At 38.9% G+C, this 18,429-nt stretch overlaps 1 protein-coding gene and 1 non-coding gene across 2 annotated transcripts; one reads left to right on the top strand and one right to left on the bottom strand.

The window, feature by feature from the left end:
- The first annotated feature begins 2,291 nt into the window (after positions 1-2,291).
- On the top strand, positions 2,292-3,899 carry LOC122051517 (probable E3 ubiquitin-protein ligase RHC2A). Its single transcript, XM_042612697.1, has one exon. It carries the CDS (start codon positions 2,535-2,537, stop codon positions 3,732-3,734), a length of 1,200 nt encoding a protein of 399 aa, XP_042468631.1. The 5' UTR covers positions 2,292-2,534; the 3' UTR covers positions 3,735-3,899.
- Positions 3,900-5,014: 1,115 nt separating this feature from the next.
- TRNAL-CAG lies at positions 5,015-5,095 on the bottom strand. Its single transcript has one exon. It is a non-coding gene; the product is annotated as a tRNA-Leu (tRNA).
- Positions 5,096-18,429: the final 13,334 nt, after the last annotated feature.

Here is an 18,429-nt window from a genome sequence, read left to right as displayed (position 1 = left end):
TTGTCAGGTCAACCCATATGCAGGATATTTATAATTGGTCCAATCTTACAATTAATAAATATCTACACAGAATTAAGGAATGAGATATTCAAATTCTACTTGCGTCAGAAAAAGAAAAAAAAAACTTTTGCTCTCAATTACCTTAAGCATGAGGAAATTAAATTAATTTACCTTTGGATATAAACAACAATATAACAGAAACCATAACGCCGATAATATTTTCCTCTAGTGGCTCAACTAACTTAAACATGACAATCGGATTCAGACTCATAACCAAAGGCAAGACTGAGTCAAGATATACGTGGACACATCCCCACCAGGAGACTTATGCTAAAAAAAATAATTTGAGCAGATTTTTTTTCCATTGTTAAGCAAAAAATAAAATGAGGGAATTTGGAAGAACTTTGTGAGCTGGAATTGCATCGCCGAGTCACGCGCATCAGGACCACAACTTCCATGGAATCAATATCATCATCCCCAGGCATTCTGCTAAAGCAAGCACTGAGAAGAGATTTTAATTTAAAGCATGCGTTATCTTCCGTTCATACAACTAGTTAAAGTACAGCGTTTGGGCACATGGCAGTTTGTTTCTATCGATCCTGCAATTATTGAGGACAAATGGAGGTGAATGGAGAGGGCAAACACATTCTTGTTTGATAATGATATCCGAAAGGGAATGGGCAAAGTGAAAGGAAAAGAAGGTAGAATGCAGTCTTTAATGGTACTGACTACTGAGTGTTCAAAGTTGAGGGCTTTCTAAGAGTGAGCACCCGAGAAAAGCCCCGTGCAGCTTCCAGGAACAGCTGCTGTATAATTTCTACCTACAGGTCACAGCAGGACAAGCACACCTAAATACGTTTTTTTTTTTGGAAAATTTATATGCAGTCTCTATTGGTAAATAAATTTTTACATGCAGTGCTCATCCATAAAAATCTTTAATTTCACCCCCTAATCAAATATATTTACCTAATTATCTATGATATTTTTAGGTATAAAAGTCTAAAAATTAATATAATGTCTCTTAAATTCAGTACATTAAATTAGAATCTAATATATTTTCTATCAAATTGAATACGATTCTTTTTTCATCTCAATTGGATGGAAAATATACTAGATTTTTTTTAAATGATACTCAATTGGATGAAAAATATACTATTTTCATTCCTAGTCAAACATATTTACCTAATTGGTCATGATATTTTTAGGTATAAAAAGTCTAAAAATCAGTATAATTACTCTTAAATTCAGTACATTAAATTAAAATCTAGTATATTTTATATCAAATTGAGTACAATTCTTTTTTCATTTCAATTGGATGAAAAATATATTAGATTGTCTTTAAATGATACTTGGATGAAAAATATACTAGATTTTCTTTAAATAGTAAATAATCTTGAATTTATAAGGAATTATATTAAGTAGGAAGAAAGTCATGCTCAATTTAATAGAAAATATACTCAATTCTAGTTTAGTTTAATGTGTTGAATTTAATAAGAATTATATTCATTTTTAAATTATTTGTATCGAAAAAAATATGAGGGTTAATTTTGATAGAAAATATACTCGATTCTACCATAAAGTACTGGATTGTAGTATAAAATGCTGAATTTAACCGGAAATATACTCGTTTTTAGACTTTTATATCTAAAAAATTTGAGGGATAATTTAGGTAATAATATTTACATGAGGGAATTAAAATAAGTAAGACTTTATATACAGAGAATGGAAATAAAATTTTTTATAATTGAAGACTACATGTAAAATTATGATTATGATTAAGAATTTTTCTCTAATTTACACTTCTTTGTTTTTCCTTTTTTCTAATCTTGATTTATGAGATTTATTTATTTATTTTAAAAATAAATTTTAGTAAATTTTTATTCCTTCCTCTCGATGGAGCCTGCATTTAGACGCAGCTGGTAGCGAATAAAGACGTCGGCTGCGAATAGACACAATTAAGACGACCCACGCCATTACCATCTTTCTAATGGGTTGACGCGGTCAGATCAGATGTAGAGAAAGGTGGGGCCTAGAAGTTATTGGTTATGTACCTGTTCCGAGGCCACTTGTGCTCCCAACCTTGAATTTTGCTTTGACCCATTGGTACAGTCAATATTGCCCACCTTGAATTTTGGGCCAATAAAAATATTACACGTTTATATACGATAATGCTATTACAGTGACTCTGCAGGTGAAGGCATCCAAAGGATGCCACGTCATCGTCCGGCATGCGACTAGCCATCAATGCTTCGCTGAGCTCATGATAAAACCACAATTCCCTTCTGCCATAAATCAGATACATATTTCTCCTTCCTCCTCCTGCAAGGTACACCTGATTCCCATCGTTCGCCTCCGGCGTCGAAGTGCCGGATCGGGAATTTGTTTGGGAGTTGGTGTCTTTGTGTTTGAATTTGGAGAGTTGAGATTTGTGAGTTTGCGGATTGATTGATTCATTGCCTCGTGAGATTTGCCCGAAAGGTTGGATTTTTCGTTCCCTTTTTTGGGGGAAAGTTCGGATTTTTTTTGTTTGCTCGATGCCTTCGTCCATGGCGACGCCGTCTTCCTACTGGTGCTACCGCTGTAGACGGTTCGTCCGCGTGTGGCCACAGGAGGCGATCGTCTGTCCCGACTGCGACGGCGGCTTCCTCGAGGAGGTTGATTCGCCGCCTCGCCGCTTTCACTCTCCCGCAGAGAGCCGCCGCCGCCGTCTTGTCCCCTCGTCGCCTGGTTCTCCCGCGGTCGGAAGCGATGGATCCGCCGCTGACGGCCTCCCCCGCCAGTCGTCCGATCTCAGATACCGCCGCCACCGCCGCACGTCGGCTCGCGACCGTTCTCCCTTTAACCCCGTCATCGCCCTTCGCAGCCCGTCCCGCAGCAGCGCCCGCGACTCCGATCTAGATTCCAGCACCAGCTTCGAGCTCTACTACGAAGACGGCACCGGATCTGGCCTCCGACCGTTGCCGGAAAGCATCTCGGATTTCCTGATGGGCTCCGGCTTCGACCGCCTACTCGACCAGCTCGCACAGATCGAGGTCAACGGCATCGTCCGCGGGAGGGGGTGCGACAACTCTCCGGCGTCGAAGGTCGCCATCGAGTCGATGCCCACGGTGGAGATTGTCGACGAACACATCGGGAAAGATTGCCATTGCGCCATCTGCATGGACCCCTTCGAGCTCGGGGTAGAGGCTCGGGAGATGCCCTGCAAACACATTTACCATCAAGACTGCATCTTGCCATGGCTATCGCTACGGAACTCGTGCCCTGTCTGCCGCCATGAGATGCCGACAGATGTGCAAGGACACGACACGGCAATGGTGGAAGAGGGCGAGACGACCGCTGCAGCCGGGAGCGAGGAGGAGACCGTGGGACTCACGATATGGAGGCTTCCCGGCGGGGGTTTCGCGGTGGGGAGGTTCTCCGGGGGCAGGAGAGCAGGGGAAGTTCAGCTTCCCGTAGTGTACACAGAGATGGATGGTGGATTCAATAACAGCGGAGCCCCGAGAAGAGTGTCATGGCCTGGAATGCCGACCAGGTCGAGGGAGAGCAGTGGAATTCACCGAGCAGTTCGCAGTTTCTTCTCGTTCTTTGGATTCGCACGGTCATCTTCCTCCTCTCCACGGACGAGCTTAGAACCTCAACCTTCATTCCCTCACAGCGACAGGAGGTCAATTTTCAGAAGGCGCTCGAGAAGTAGAAGCTCCAACTTCGAAGCAAATGCCAACGTGAATGCTTGATGCAGAAGTTGGGACTTGAAGTAATTTTTCAGATTTGTTTTGATTGTAAATATGTTCCTTCAATTTGTACGAAACAATCAACTATTACTTTTGCGATAAGGGCGATCAATTTGCGAGGCTCAAGGATTTCGTTCCTGGTGGCTACTTTTAGCAGTCGCTTGATAATTCTACACATTCATTTTCATAATCCAGCTGATCATAGCTGTGTTTGAAATTTTTTCTCCATTGATCATGTGGACTCGACAAAAGTAATACTGCAAACGAAATTAACATCCAAGTATCCATATTGTATCTCTGTGCTTGAATCTGTTCAGCTGGTTTAGTAATTTATGGAAAAATTGCATCATTCTCCTAAATACAGGCTTTGTCAAATCTCTTTGCTCATCATTTAATAATGCTCGATTAAGAATACTGTTAGTTTTGTGAAAACCACATGCATGATAATCTACTCGAGGTTTTGCCTCTATTCCAGTGACGATTATATATATCAGCGGCCTGTCTTTCCTTGCTTAAAGGTGCATCTGGTTTACTAGTTATTATATGAATAAAAAAAAAATTATGGTTCTATCTTAACTCTGTCATCATCCATAGCTAGATTGGTATTTGATAGATGGCGGTTGGCTTTTCCAAGATCACTTAGCTTGTGGCATTGTCTTCTTCTAAATCTGTAGGATTGATTGGCTCATTTCGTTTCAAGCGTTGTCTTGTCAACTGGCTGTAACCAGCGGCTGAAATTCAGCATCTTCTTGCCTGTAAGAATCCAGAGCATCAGCTAATTCTGCAATAATGTATAGCTTTGTTTGACAAACCCCTTCAATCTTTACAAATCAGGTTTAGATTCCGATTTATTATGCGAAGTAGTGGCCCTCTTTATTATTTTTCAAAAGAATGCTTGATTTACAACTGTTTTTTACTAATCATTGTCGTGCCACGGAATATGAAATTATTTCTCATTGTATAAATTTAAACCTCTAACCGTTAATTTAAAATCCTCAATCTAAAGAAATAGAATCTTGAAATTCCAATCAAATCTCTGCAAAAGTAATGCTAGCAAAATTAAGAACCAACAAAGGAAGTTTGTATTTAGAATAAACATAAAAAGTATATTCTAGCAACAAATTTTAATTAGCAAAAAATTTAATTGATAGATGATGATGATTTACCTTTCCAAGATCACTTTGGTTGTTGCCCATAAAAGATAAAATTTCAACAAAGTCGGTGCAAATATAAGCAAACAACAGAAGAGCAGAAGAATGTGTATCCTTTACAAAAATTTTAATTGTCAAGAATGGGATTCGAACCCATGCCCTTTCGGACTAGTACCTGAAACTAGCGCCTTAGACCAACTCGGCCATCTTGACACAGTTGTACCATTAGATCTATAATTAAAATTTATATAAAAACAAACTCTTTTTTTACCTTCTTTTATGACGTCACGCACATAACTGATAAGAACCGGGGTACCGTGTGCAGTTGATTTGCCTCTCTCTTGTTCAGTGTCCATGCTTTAGATTCTAATTAAGCTTTAATTTACCTCATATATCCATATTTATTCAACACAAACGTAGATCATTGTATCAATACTCAACAGTGTGGTGGACTAACCCACACTACCTCCTGCCTCATCCCTATGACTATTCAAGCGAGCTAGTGATCATGTTGTGCAAAGAAGCCAAAACTTCAGTCCTCGAGCGTTAGCATTGCTGAGGTTAATTCCAGACTGTGTTTCAACGGAGTCCACAGTGCCATACCCATTGATCTTGGTGACACAGCAAACATCACCTCGAGAAGATGGAACAGGAGTCGAACTGCTTGATATATAATAGCATTCACACTGCAGGTGGTGACATTATGCCCACTGATCTTGCTGGAAGATATTGTGCCCTTCCTTGTTGGTGAGAAGGCCTTGCAACTCATGCTAAATATCCATATGAAAATATTTCTTTAGAGGCACTGCACTCTTTTTATCACTCGAAAAGCAAGAGCAAAAGATAACCTTGGCGTCTCACTAGTCATGGCAAACTTATAACAAATGGTAAATATTTTATGTTTTGCACGTACAACATCTATGCATCTGTGCACGTACAAATTACTGCAAGTTCTGCTAAGATTCATCACAATCATTTAAGGAATTAAGGATCTTCACACCTGTAATTTGTGATGTTCTCCAATGCTGTGACAAATTATTCTAGTGCCTAAAAATTCGTCTGTTGCCAGATTTCACTTGTCTGTCTTTCAGATCTTCTCATTGGACATCTGGCTTAAATCAAACCAAAAAAATAATCAAGAAAATAGAGTTTCAGAAATGAAAAAATCTATCTTTAAAAGTCATTTTCCCGTCTCTAAAAAAAGTTTGAGACGAAATATTTTATCTCCAAAATCCGTTAGTGAAAGACCCGTAGCTAATTTTGAGACAGAAATATTCTGTCTCTAATTTTAGAAACACTTGAAAAAGTTGTTTATAAATATGTTTTTAAGATAACAAAATAAAATTGATTTCAAATGTAAATTATGTCTCTATTTTTATTTTAAACCTTCTAGTAATCTTTCCCGGCCAACATATTTATAAACAAGATTTCAAAGATACAAGGAAAGTTATCCCTAGGAATATCTTTGCAACAACAAATATGACTAAAACTTCTAAGTGTTAGAGTGTATACTAAAAGCCTAGCTTTTGATATAAACATTTATCTAGAAATAAGAATCACATTGGTCAAATGTCTACATTTATGATAAATGAAGTTATTCAATTAATTTATATTGTAGATAACATGGTGTGTGGTGTCACACACAGAGGATCATGTTATCAGTACCTTATAAATTATAAACAGTAGCTTACGACCATAATGGAAAGGAACAAACCATTGGAAGGTCATAGTGTAATTAGGTATTAGTTTATCTTAACTATATAATTACACTAGTACACTTAGAGTGTATTGAGTAGGACCATTAGAGGTCGTTTCTTTTATACTGACTTTATAAAGAAACAAACACCTCAGTTATTATGGAAGTGTGTGCTCTTAATCCTAATATAATAACAAGCACATATATTTGATATTTATTTCTTTAATTTATCAATGGGTGAGATTTAGTTCGATGAATCAATAAGCCCGATAAGTTGGGAAATGATATCACTTATAGTGTGTGTTATTGATTATAGAAGGAAACTGTGTCCTAGTGATCTAGGTTGAGAATGTCCCCAAGAGGAGCTCATAAGGATTGTCATGTTAAACCCTGCAGGTGGACTTAGTCCGACATGACGATGAAGTTGAGTGGTACTACTCTTGGAGCTAGATATTAATTAAGTGAGTTGTCAGTAACTTACTTAATTAGTGGACATTTGTTATCTTAAACACAGGGAGACTAACACACTCATAATAAGCAGGAGCCCAAAATGTAATTTGGGATTGGTGCGGTAGTTCAATAATAGTTCTTTAGTGGAATGAATTATTATTGATGAAATTAAGTTGTGTGTTCGGGCGAACACGGATGCTTAATTTCATCGGAGACCAAAACCAATTCCTCCTCTCGGTCCCTATCGTAGCCTCTAGTATATAGAGATTTATACCCACCGCATACCCACCTTCTTACCCATCCAATGGGGCCGACCAAGCTAGCTTGGAACCCAAGCTAGGGCCGGCCAAGACCAAGTGGATGAGCCATGTAGGTGGTCGGCCAAAGCTTGGGTCCCAAGCTTAGGTGGCCGGCCACTAGAATATTAAAAAGGATTTTTATTAAAATTATTTCTTATGTGGATATCATGATTTTAAAAGAGAGTTTAAAAATAAAAATTTCCTTTTATAGCTTTTTACAAAAGATTAAGAGAAGAGATTAATCTCTTTCCTTATTTGTAGTTTAAAAGGATGGTTTTAATTTTTGGTAAAAACTTTCCTTATTTGTAAATCATCTACATGTTTAAAAGAGAGTTTAAAATTTGAAATCTTTCCTTATTTGTTGATTAAAGGAGGATTTTAAATTTTAAGAAAACTTTCCTTTTTAACCATGTTCATGATTTAAAAGAAAGTTTAAAAATTAATAATTCTCTTTTATTAGTTTCTACAAAAGATTGAGAAAAGATTTGATATCTTTCCTTATTTTTAGATTAAAAGAGATTTTAATTTTTAGAGATAACTTTCTTTTTATCCACATGTTTAAAAGAAAGATTTTAATTTATTAAATTTCCTTTTTATAAACCAATCATGAAGGGATAAAATTGTTGAAGAAATTTTTATAAATTTCCGGAAGCAAATAAGGAAGTTTTAATTGGTGTTTAAAATTTTATTTGCTTGGAGAATTTATTTGTTGTGGCCGGCCATTAAAATTTGAAAAGAGAAAATTATTTTAATTAAATAAATTTTCCTTTTCAATGGCAAAAGAATTAAGGAAGTTTTTATTAAATTTTCCTTATTTGCCAAGACCAAGGATTATAAAAGAGAGGGTAGAGGAGGCTTCAAGGTGAACGACTCTATTCTATTTTTCTTTCTCTTTTCCTTGGTGTTGTGGCCGGCCAACCTCTCTTCCTCTTGGTGGTGGCCGAACCTTCTCTATTGGCTTGGAGCTCTTGTGGTGGCCGGATACTACTTGGAGAAGAAGAAGAAGAAGGAGAGAAAGCTTGTATCCCTTGGAGCTTGGTTGGTGTTTTGTTCTTCGTCCTTGGTGAAGCTTCTTTGTGTTGGCCGAACCTAGCTAGGAGGAGAAGAAGGTGCTTGGTGGTTTCTCATCTCGGAAGATCGTTGCCCACACAACGTCCGAGGTTAGAAGAGGAATACGGTAGAAGATCAAGAGGTCTTTCTAAAAGGTATAACTAGTAATTTTTCTTTCCGCATCATACTAGTTATTTTTGGAAATAATACTAAATACAAGAGGCATACGATTCTAGAGTTTCAAATTTGTTTTCGATATAGTGTTCTTTTGTTTTTCTTTTCCTTGTGATTTGATTGTTCTTTTCGGTTAACCTAAAGTTATTTTAGGAAATTAAATATTAGCTTTCCATAAAAGGTTTTGTCTAGTCGGTGGTGGTTGCTCCCATATCCAAGAAGGTCATGTGCCTCGCCACGTCAGTACTGGGAACCAATTATGGAAATTAATATTTAATGGAATTAATAACTTAAGGTGACTTGGGTCGAACGTGTTAAGTTCCGCAGGAGATCCAAGTCAAAACCTAAAAGAACAAATAGATTAAGTTTTGGATCAAACGTGTTAAGTTCCGCAGGCGATCCAAAATTTAATTTAAAAGAACACATGGTAGCTAGGAAAAGGTTCAGACCTTTGTACAAAATTTTTATACAGTGGAACCTCTAGATTTTTCGAGTAGCAACCAACACTAAGAAGTCTAAGAAAGTCACTAAAAAGGTCACAAGGGAAGTTATTCCTAGAGTTGACCTAGAGGAAGTGACCAAGGCTTCTAAGAAGCCTAGAAAGGTCATTAGAAAAGTATCAAGGGAAATTATCCCTAGTGAATACCTAGAACATCCAAGGAGCACCAATAGGTGTTGGGTTCCTAGGAGCATCTTCTCTACCCCTTAGATGGGTTAGAGAGTGTCAACTCTAATTGGAAGGGTAGTTAACCCAACCTTGATGAAGTTGACATTTGGAGAGCATTTTCAATGTTATTGTTAACCTTTGAAAATAAAATGAATTATTATTTACTCTTTGGAAGAGTGAAATGTGTCATAATTTGAAGACATGGATTTAATTTTCATTGGCACAAAAAGAAAAAGAACAAAATAAATGTCAAGTTGGGTTTTGATATTTTCTTGAAGAAAATGAGGGTAATTTAGATAAATTTTAAGTTTAGCTAAGGATTAAAGATACTTAGATAGATAATCTAGGTATATTTTATTTATGCTAAAACTTGCCATGATTGTTTGCCCATTACATGCCATGACATCAGATTTTGCATTCATGCTTATTATGAAAAATATAAAAATATCATGTCATGTCATACATAAATCATGTAGTTATAGCAGATTTTCTTTTGAAAATTATTCATTTTGATGTGTGTCATATATCATCATGCATTATTTTAATTTCCTTGCAATTAAGGATAAATGACATTTACTAACAAGTGGCATCCTAGGTGGATGTTCAAAATTTCTAAAATGCCTAGATAGATATGCATGATCCTTATTTTTAGGATAAAACCAAACTTTACATCTCACAAAGAACCATAAGATGACTTGTATGTATTTTAATACACATTAGATATAAGTGAGATGTTAGGATGATGAACAAAACTCAAAATGTTGATTTAGTGCATTCTTTTTGAGTTTTATTAGGTTCATCAAAATACATAGTTATGTGTATTCCTATCATTGAGAATGCTAATGTACAAGTCATGTGCATTAAGCCCAAAGAACATGGTTGGAAATTGGTTTTGAAAATAATTTTACATATACTTTGAAAAATCTTGGTGAAGGCTATCTTTTGATAGCAATCATCATTGAAAAGTTAGACACAAACTTGAAAGAAACATTGAAGTTTTTGTAAGTTTTCAAGTTTGTGTCAATCTTTAAAATAAATTGAAACTATTTTCATAGAAAACTATTTTTCCATGATAGTATATACCCTAAGTAATGTCTACATGAATTTTCATGATTTTTAAAATTTTGTAGAATTTTTAGAGCATTTCTGAATTTCGCTGAAATTGGATTTCAGGAAATTAGAAATCCAATCGATCAACCGATTGATTGGAGGGTCTCAATCGATCAGCCGATCGATTGAGAATGCATTTGTCGTGAGCAGAAGCTCGCTGAATCGATCAACCGATCGATTGACCTTGGCTGGATCGATCTGCCGATCGATTCAAGGTAAAATTCTACGAATAAAAGCTAGCGGAATCGATCAGTGGATCGATTGAAATGGTGTCAATCGATTCAGACCCAACCCTAATCGATTGAGAAGGCTGATTTCGACTTTAAATGTCTGATTTCAGCACTTTAAATCATTTTTAGTCTAGGAAGTTATTCCTAACCTCTTGAAATACATTTGTACACATTTTTTTTAGGGGGGGAGGGGGTTTATGATGAAAACAAGGATGGATTGGTTAAGAAAGACTAAATTGAAATTTAGGATGAGGTTTGCATTCAAATATTGATACTTAAACCTCAAATTTTCTAATTTTGAGTTTCTTAAAGGGTTAGGGATTCCAAGTCATTGATGGTGCAATAACAGAAGTTTGGAGCATGTCTTTAGGGGGAGTCACTCTACTAAGGACATGGAAATTATTTTTCAAAACCATGAAAGGTGGTATATCCTTCACTTGAAAAATGCTCAAGGATGAGCATTGGATACAATGAAGGGTATATGACATTCATTGTGTTTATGAAGAGATTTAATGCTCAAGGGTGGGCATTGAAGATAATGAAGGGTGTGAGACCTTCATTGTTGGATTGGTTAATGCTCAAGGGTGAGCAATGGAGATAATAAAGGGTATGGGACCTTCATTGTGGTGTTGTGAACAACGAGTGAAGTTGTGAACAACGGTGAGTAACTCTTCAGGGAGAGATTTTTTTGATGTGTGCCAATAGAGGGAGAATGTAGAGTTTAAGTTAGGCCTTCATTACCTAAAGAGAGAGTTTGCCCTCTAGAAAAGGGAGAGAATGAAGGAAATCCTCATTCATGTCTTGGCATGAAAGGAAGTTGAGGCTATGGGATTAGCCTAACTTAAAGGTATTGTCAAACATCAAAAAGGAAGAGATTGTTGGTGCAATATCCCTAGGTCAAGGTTGACCTGGTTGACTATGCTTGAGTTGGCTCAAGCTTGAGTCTTGATTTTTGGGTTTTGATGTTTGACAATACATGGAGATTGCAGATGCAATCGTCCATTTGGAGAGATTGTTGATACAATTCCCCTCTGGTCAAGGTTGACCAGTTAGATGTGAAGAAGAGTCAAGTATGTCAAAGGATTGACCGGATACTTGACTGGAAAAGTCCTAACTAGAGGTTAGGTAGTTGAAAGTCCTAGTGAGTGAAGCCAGGTGAAAGACCTAGTGAGTGAAGCTAGGCAGTTGAAAAATCCTAATGAGTGAAACTAGGTGAAAGTCCTAGTGAGTGAAGCTAGGCAAATGAGAAGTTTTAGTAAGTGAAGGTAGGCAGATGGAAAGACCTGGTGAGTGAAGCCAGGTACGTGAAAAATCCAGATGGGTCAAGGGTGCCCGGACATCTGGTGGAAGGAAGTCCAAGTAGGTCATGGAGGACCGGACACTTGGCACGAGACGGTAAATCTAAGTGGGTCAAGGAGGACCAAACTTGGTGATCAGAAGTCTAACAAGAAGTTGGCAAAGAGAAAGTCCAGATGGATCAAAAGTTGAACGAACACTTAGCGGTCGTAAGTCCAATAGGGAGTTGACATGAAACTAGGAAATTCGGACGTAGTAAACTTCCGAAGGTCATTACTTTTGACTCGGATATTGGAATGAGGTGATCTCGGATGCGAAATGAAGCTTGTTTCAATATCTACATATTTTTCTTTTTACCAATCGATTAGCCAATCAATTGGGGGGGTCAATCGATCAGCCAATCGATTGATTGACGCGATTTGGAGCAGAAATTGTCTTGATCGATTGGGTAATCAATCAAAACTTTCCCAATAGATTGGGAGAGTTTCTGAGTGCGAAATGAGATTCTGAATCGATAAGTTGATCGATTGAAAGTTGCCAATCGATTAATCGATCTATTAGGCTCAGTTTTTCTCTTGAGAATGCGAGGCAGACGAAATCGATTGGTCAATTGATTCTGGATTTTCTTCAAAGAGCATAGAGGCACTCTAAATCGATCGGTCGGTCGATTCAAACCTCCCCAATTGATTGGTCAATCGATTAGTATTTGACCGTTGCACAGGATGTAGGTGATGGATAGCTGCGATGGCTGGGATGTGATATGGCAATCGATTCGGACGAAGCCCAATCGATTGGGAGCACAGTATATAGCTGTTGCGAGCGATTTCCTCAGCAGCTTTTCGCCCGATTCTTCTTCGACGACTTCACGCGATTTCTCCACTGCTTCTCCGCCAGTTCTTGAAGGCTCTTGGGGGAAATTGCTGGCGCACTTCCAAGGTTCAAGAGGCAACAACAAGTAACAAGTAAGCAAGAAAAAAGGGTGTTCATTTGTATTCTTGTGTTTTTCTTCTTGCATGTGTTGTATTTTGTTGTGTGAGTTTGTACGAGGCTTCTCCGCCTCCAGCTATGATCGAGAAGGAGTGTTTTTATTAGTGGAGAGCATATCGTGTGTAGATCCTTGGATTAGTCACCTTTTCTTGAGGTAGATACCAAGTAAATCATAAGTGTTAGTATTGCTTGAGTATTTTCCGCTGCATATCATCATCAAAGAAGTAAGCAACGAGCGCATAACGAGCTATTCAACCCCCCTAGCACCAAATGACCCTAACACATGCTACTCGGTTCTGAATTGAACTAGGACGACTCAGGATTCCATCGAGTTGGGAGGACTCAAGATTCGATTAGACAAGAGGTCTGATCGGCTGGATTATTTGGTCGAGCCATACGATCATACTACTTTGTTCTGAATTGAACTGGGATTGATGAGTTTGAAGCATTCATCAGGAAGCTGACTCACAAGAGGTTCAATCGGCTGAACTATTCGGCCGAGCTATACGACCACGCTAGTGTTGGAAATTTAATATAAATGAGAAATTAAATCTTAATCATTGGATCAAGATTGACAAATCTTGATCATTCAACTTGAAAGGTTTAAGTGCCCTTTGGATGACTAAATCTCATTCATTGATTTCCAAAGGATGACATCTAATGAGGAGGTAGTGTGTCTCTTAGGAAAAGATGCTATCTACATCATCCAATTCAAAATAGATTGATGAGATCTAATTAAACGAAAAGGTTCTTATACCCCTTCATTAAGTATAAATAATGTCCCTCACATCCTCATTTCACTCACTCAATTCCTTCCAAGCAAAGCAAGCATTGCATTCCATACTTGCATTGGAGAGTTCGAGAAGCTTCTTCGGTTCGAAGATCTTGCGATTTGCAGTGCTGCTATCGCAAGATAAAGTCGTTGTATCTTAATAGATGATTGCCGCATTTCGTAAGCACCGTGTGCAGGGAAAATTCATCTTAAAGAGATAGAGTTTAACTCTAGCCTCAACTTTGCCAAAACAGTGGTATACCATCATTCTGCCCATGCTCAGATTGCACCTTACGTGAAGATCCCAACAAGGTTAAGATGAATTTATCTGTGCAATTTTAATAGATTTATCATCGATGGCTCATATTCCACTAGCGCATGGCGAGAAGCCAAAGAAGTTTATAGGTACAGATTTTAAGAGGTGGTAGCAAAAGATATTGTTTTACCTAACCACATTGAACCTTGCGAGGTTCTCATGTGAAGATGCCCCCTCTATATCTCAAGACGAGACTGATAAAGGAAGGAGGAATGCATATGATGCCTGGGGATATAGTGACTTCTTATGTCGAAACTATATCCTCAATAGATTGGTTAACACATTATACAACGTGTATATTTCAATGACAATTGTAAAAGAGTTATGAGAATCTCTCGAAAGGAAGTATAAAATAGAAGATGCCGGAGTGAAGAAATTCATCGTCAGCAAATTCTTAGACTTCAAGATGATTTATTCCAAAATTGTGACAACTCAAGTCCAAAAGTTACAATTGATCCTACATAATTTGCATGGCGAGGGCATGACAATGAATGAGTCCTTTCAAGTTGCCGTAATAATCGAGAAACTTCCACTTGCATGGAGGGAATTCAAAAATTATCAAAAACACAAGCGAAAGGAGGTGGGACTTGAGGATTTGATTGTAAGACTGCGGATTAAAGAAGACAATCACAAACAATCAGAATCAATAAAAATGCATATATTTGCAAAGGTAAATCTGTTGGAACCAAACACTGGCAACAACAGAAAGTATCCCGACAAAGGACAGAACCAAGGGAGGGCTAAGAGGTTCCAAGAAACATGCCACAACTATGACAAACCGAAATACAAGGCCAAAGACTGTCGACGTCCAAAGAAAGTTGTTGGATCGAATGAGTGCGATAGAGGGAGGAGTGAATATCGCAATATTAAAACTTTTTCTTTTACTCGTTAAAAACAAAGTCATGCAGCGGAAAAATAAAGAACAGTTTGGTTACTTGGTTTGAAGCCTAGATCGACTCCTACTCCAAGGTCCGCGATCCTTAACCGCACCGATGGGCAATCCACTAATACTCTTCTTTCCAAAAACCTCAAAAAGAAGCAGTGAGTACAATATGCAAGTCTGATGACGACGTCGTGAAGAAGAAGAAAGTTCTCCTCTTCTCCTGCTCGTGGTGGCGGCGGACCAAGGCCATGAAGGAGAGCCTCACCCTTTCCCTTCCTTTCCCCCCTCTTAATCCCTAAATAGTGTCCTGACAAAAATGACCTGTAAAATACCAGAAAATAGGCGAATATTAATAAGAGATTTTTCTGGAATTTTTCGAGAATTTTTCGGAGCTCGTACAGACAAGTTAACGGGGATAAAACGGGACCCGGGGAAAGCCTGTTTAGGTTACCCAGTTTTAATGAGGAAAAGTTTTATTTTATTTTCCTTTTCTTTTTCTTTTTCTTTATATTTTTCTTTATTTCCTCGCTGTTTCTTTTCTCACTCGCGCACCCGAGCACACCCTTTCTCCTCGCGCCGACGCCTCTTCCTTGTGCTCGACTGTTTGCCCTAACCGCCGGCCAATCGGCGGTTCCCTCCTCCTCTCGCACGCGTGTGTAAGCCCCGGACCAAGGTAGAAGCCGACGCCTTCTCCTCTCTATGCTTGTGCCCGCGCGACACCGCCGGTCCCTTGCCGCTGCCCTAGCGCAGAAGCCTCATCCGAGCCTCCACTTGGCTGTGCCCTAGTTCCGTCGCCGGTCGAGTTTTCTTCCCCACGAAGACAGCTGATTGCCGATCTTTTCTTCCGTGCTCAGCCCGCGACTCCCATCTCACGACGCCACCTGTTATCTGCCCTAGCGACAACAGACATCGCCGACGCTGATCCACCTCCGCCGGTCACTGGTCCGATAGCGCCGGCCAAACTCCTCTGCCCTAGTTTGTATTCGGTGCCGCTGCCGTCTCTCGACCCGAACCATCGCCGCTGTCGCCTGTGCCCTAGCGCCGGAGACTGAGTTTCATCTGTGCCCTAGTTTTACTTTTCACGGTTGTGCTGTCTATGTTGTTACTGTGCCCTAGCTGTGATCGAAGAGGTAAGGGAAACTATGTTTTGTTGTTGGATTGTAGTGGTGGAAAGATTTCTTAGTTGATTTCTTGATCTCTTTGATCTGGACACTTAGGTTTCAGTGATTATGTTTGGCTTATAGTCGAAGATTCAGTCATAAAGGTTGAATTAGCTATGAAAGAATTTGTCATGTTCTGTGAAGTTGGAATCATCAACAGAGTTAACAAGAACGGTTAATTTGGGTACATATATTGAATTATGTGTGAATTAGGGTTCTTGTTAGATAAGTAGTTGATTTAGCTGTTTGATACAAGTTGAATAGTTAAATTATATGTGTTGAATTAGGTGGGTTTGAGGATTTGATTTAGCTAATTAATTTATATGTAATTAACTAAATTTGTATATTATGTATTACAGAACTTTGACGCGAGACGAGTATCTCGGAGTCGGAATTGGACCTTTTTTTTGTCGGAGGCGGGTACTTTGACTTATGTCTTTTGATATGCATAATAAAGTGTTTAACATATAGCAATGATTGTGTTTTCCATTTGTTTCGGTTGGTCACTACATGATCTGTTACATGTTGCTTGTTTACTTATTATGCACTGCATGTTATTATTTATCTGACCATACATGCTTTAGGTAGTGACCCAACCATATGATATATTATGTTCTGGACCTAGGGTTTATTTGATACCCTATCTATTTGTGTACCTTCCATCTGATACATTGACTTGTGGTACACCTTTTATTTATGTATGGATCTTGCTATGTTATTCATGATATTGCCATGTTTAGAGTCATGCATCATCTTGCATGATTGCATGCTGTGCGGTTGTCTGCTCCATTATTGTGGGCGCATCGCCAGTTACATGTATCTGAACACACCACCATTCATGGGTTAGTGGTATATCAGACAGGTGTGTCGCAGTTCTGCTGTTTGGCTCCGTGGGTCTGGTGACTCAGCGTGGTAGCCGGTAGACGGTTCTGCTCTGTTTGGCTCCGCTGGTTTATTCATCCGCGTTGTAGCCGGCAGGCAGTTGGACTTTGTTTGGCTCCGTTGGTCTGCTCATGGATAGTGTGACTCAGCGTAGTAGCCGGCAGAGAGTCCTCCCCGTCATCGTGTACCGGAAGATGAGAGCATTGCGCTCCCCCATTTATTATTTCGGGGTAGGAGTATGTGTGTACTCCGACAGCATCCCGTTCACTCGGTCACTCATCAGGAGCAGTGATGTCAGAGTGCACGGTTGTCACAGCCCTACCTACTCGGACTCACCATTGTGTGTGAGATGGCTGACTGCGTCAGGGGTGACCATGTCATTGGCATCATATGCATGATGCATTTATTGTTTGTGTTTGCTGCATTTACTTGCTGCATTTATTTGGATGCATATGATTGACATGCATACAGGATTATGACACTCTCGGTCTGATGACCCAGTTACCTTTATACCTTGATCCTGGTTAGTACAGTTTTTTCCTGTTTTTGTTTCAGATGCATTTATCCTTCTCGTATTTAGGAGACTGTACGCATGATTAGTGTTGTCTGTTATTTACTTTATTTTGCATATCAGTTGTACCTGCTGAATATTGGACTCACCCCGCCTCCATTGTTGATATATTTTCAGGTTGAGGCTGTCCGGAGCAGTTCCAGTCGCTAGTCCCCATCTGCACGTAGTGCTCATCCTTTGCTGGTCTTGAGATAGTATTTTATCTTAGTTTCTCTATCAGACTTTGTTTTTAGTCTTATATTGTTTTACTTCTGGATATTGTATGGAGTCTTATCGTTTGATGGATTTTTAGTATGATTTGGATTTATTCTACTACATGCCTGCCTGGACGGTAGAAGAGGTGAGTTCTTCGGATTTGAGCTTTACGAGTGTAGTTGAGTAGGGTTGATTTCGAGTCATCTTATTACTGCGTGGTTGTGTCAGCCAGAGGCTGAGAATTATATTAACTGCGTGGTGATTGTCTATTTATTATTGTTGTTTATTCCAGCCGCATGTGGCTGAAGTATATGAGGATGTAGAAAAGTTTCAGATTGTCCGCCGTACAGGGGAGATGCTGCCGAAATTTTCTCGGACAGGGACTCCTCCGGGGCGTGACAATTTATTGGTATCAGAGCTTAAGTTTTATGATCGTTGTTTTCATATTTTGGATGTTTGGGATAATCTGATACCTATTGATATGGTATCAGAGCGCCAACGTTTGGCGATACTTGTTTGGTTTCCGTGTGTTGGATTTTGAGATTTATCTGATACCAATTTATTGGTATCAGAGCAGGGTGTGATACCTGCTTTTAGTATTCTGGATATATTGTGCTAGCCCAAGTTTACGAGTCAAACTGGGCATTTTCAGATTTTCGTTATGGTTATATTTCGGGTATCTGTTCCGGATTTTTATATGGATTTCTGGTGATTTTTGTTGTACGTAATTCCGAGGTCAATTTGGGGATTGGACAGCGACGGAACATCTCCAGACAACAATTAGGTATGAAATTATTTTAGTAATTGTT

Source organism: Zingiber officinale, chromosome 1B, assembly GCF_018446385.1.
Source record: "Zingiber officinale cultivar Zhangliang chromosome 1B, Zo_v1.1, whole genome shotgun sequence".
Classification (NCBI taxonomy): Eukaryota; Viridiplantae; Streptophyta; class Magnoliopsida; order Zingiberales; family Zingiberaceae; genus Zingiber; species Zingiber officinale.
This window is presented reverse-complemented; position numbering and strand designations above follow the sequence as displayed.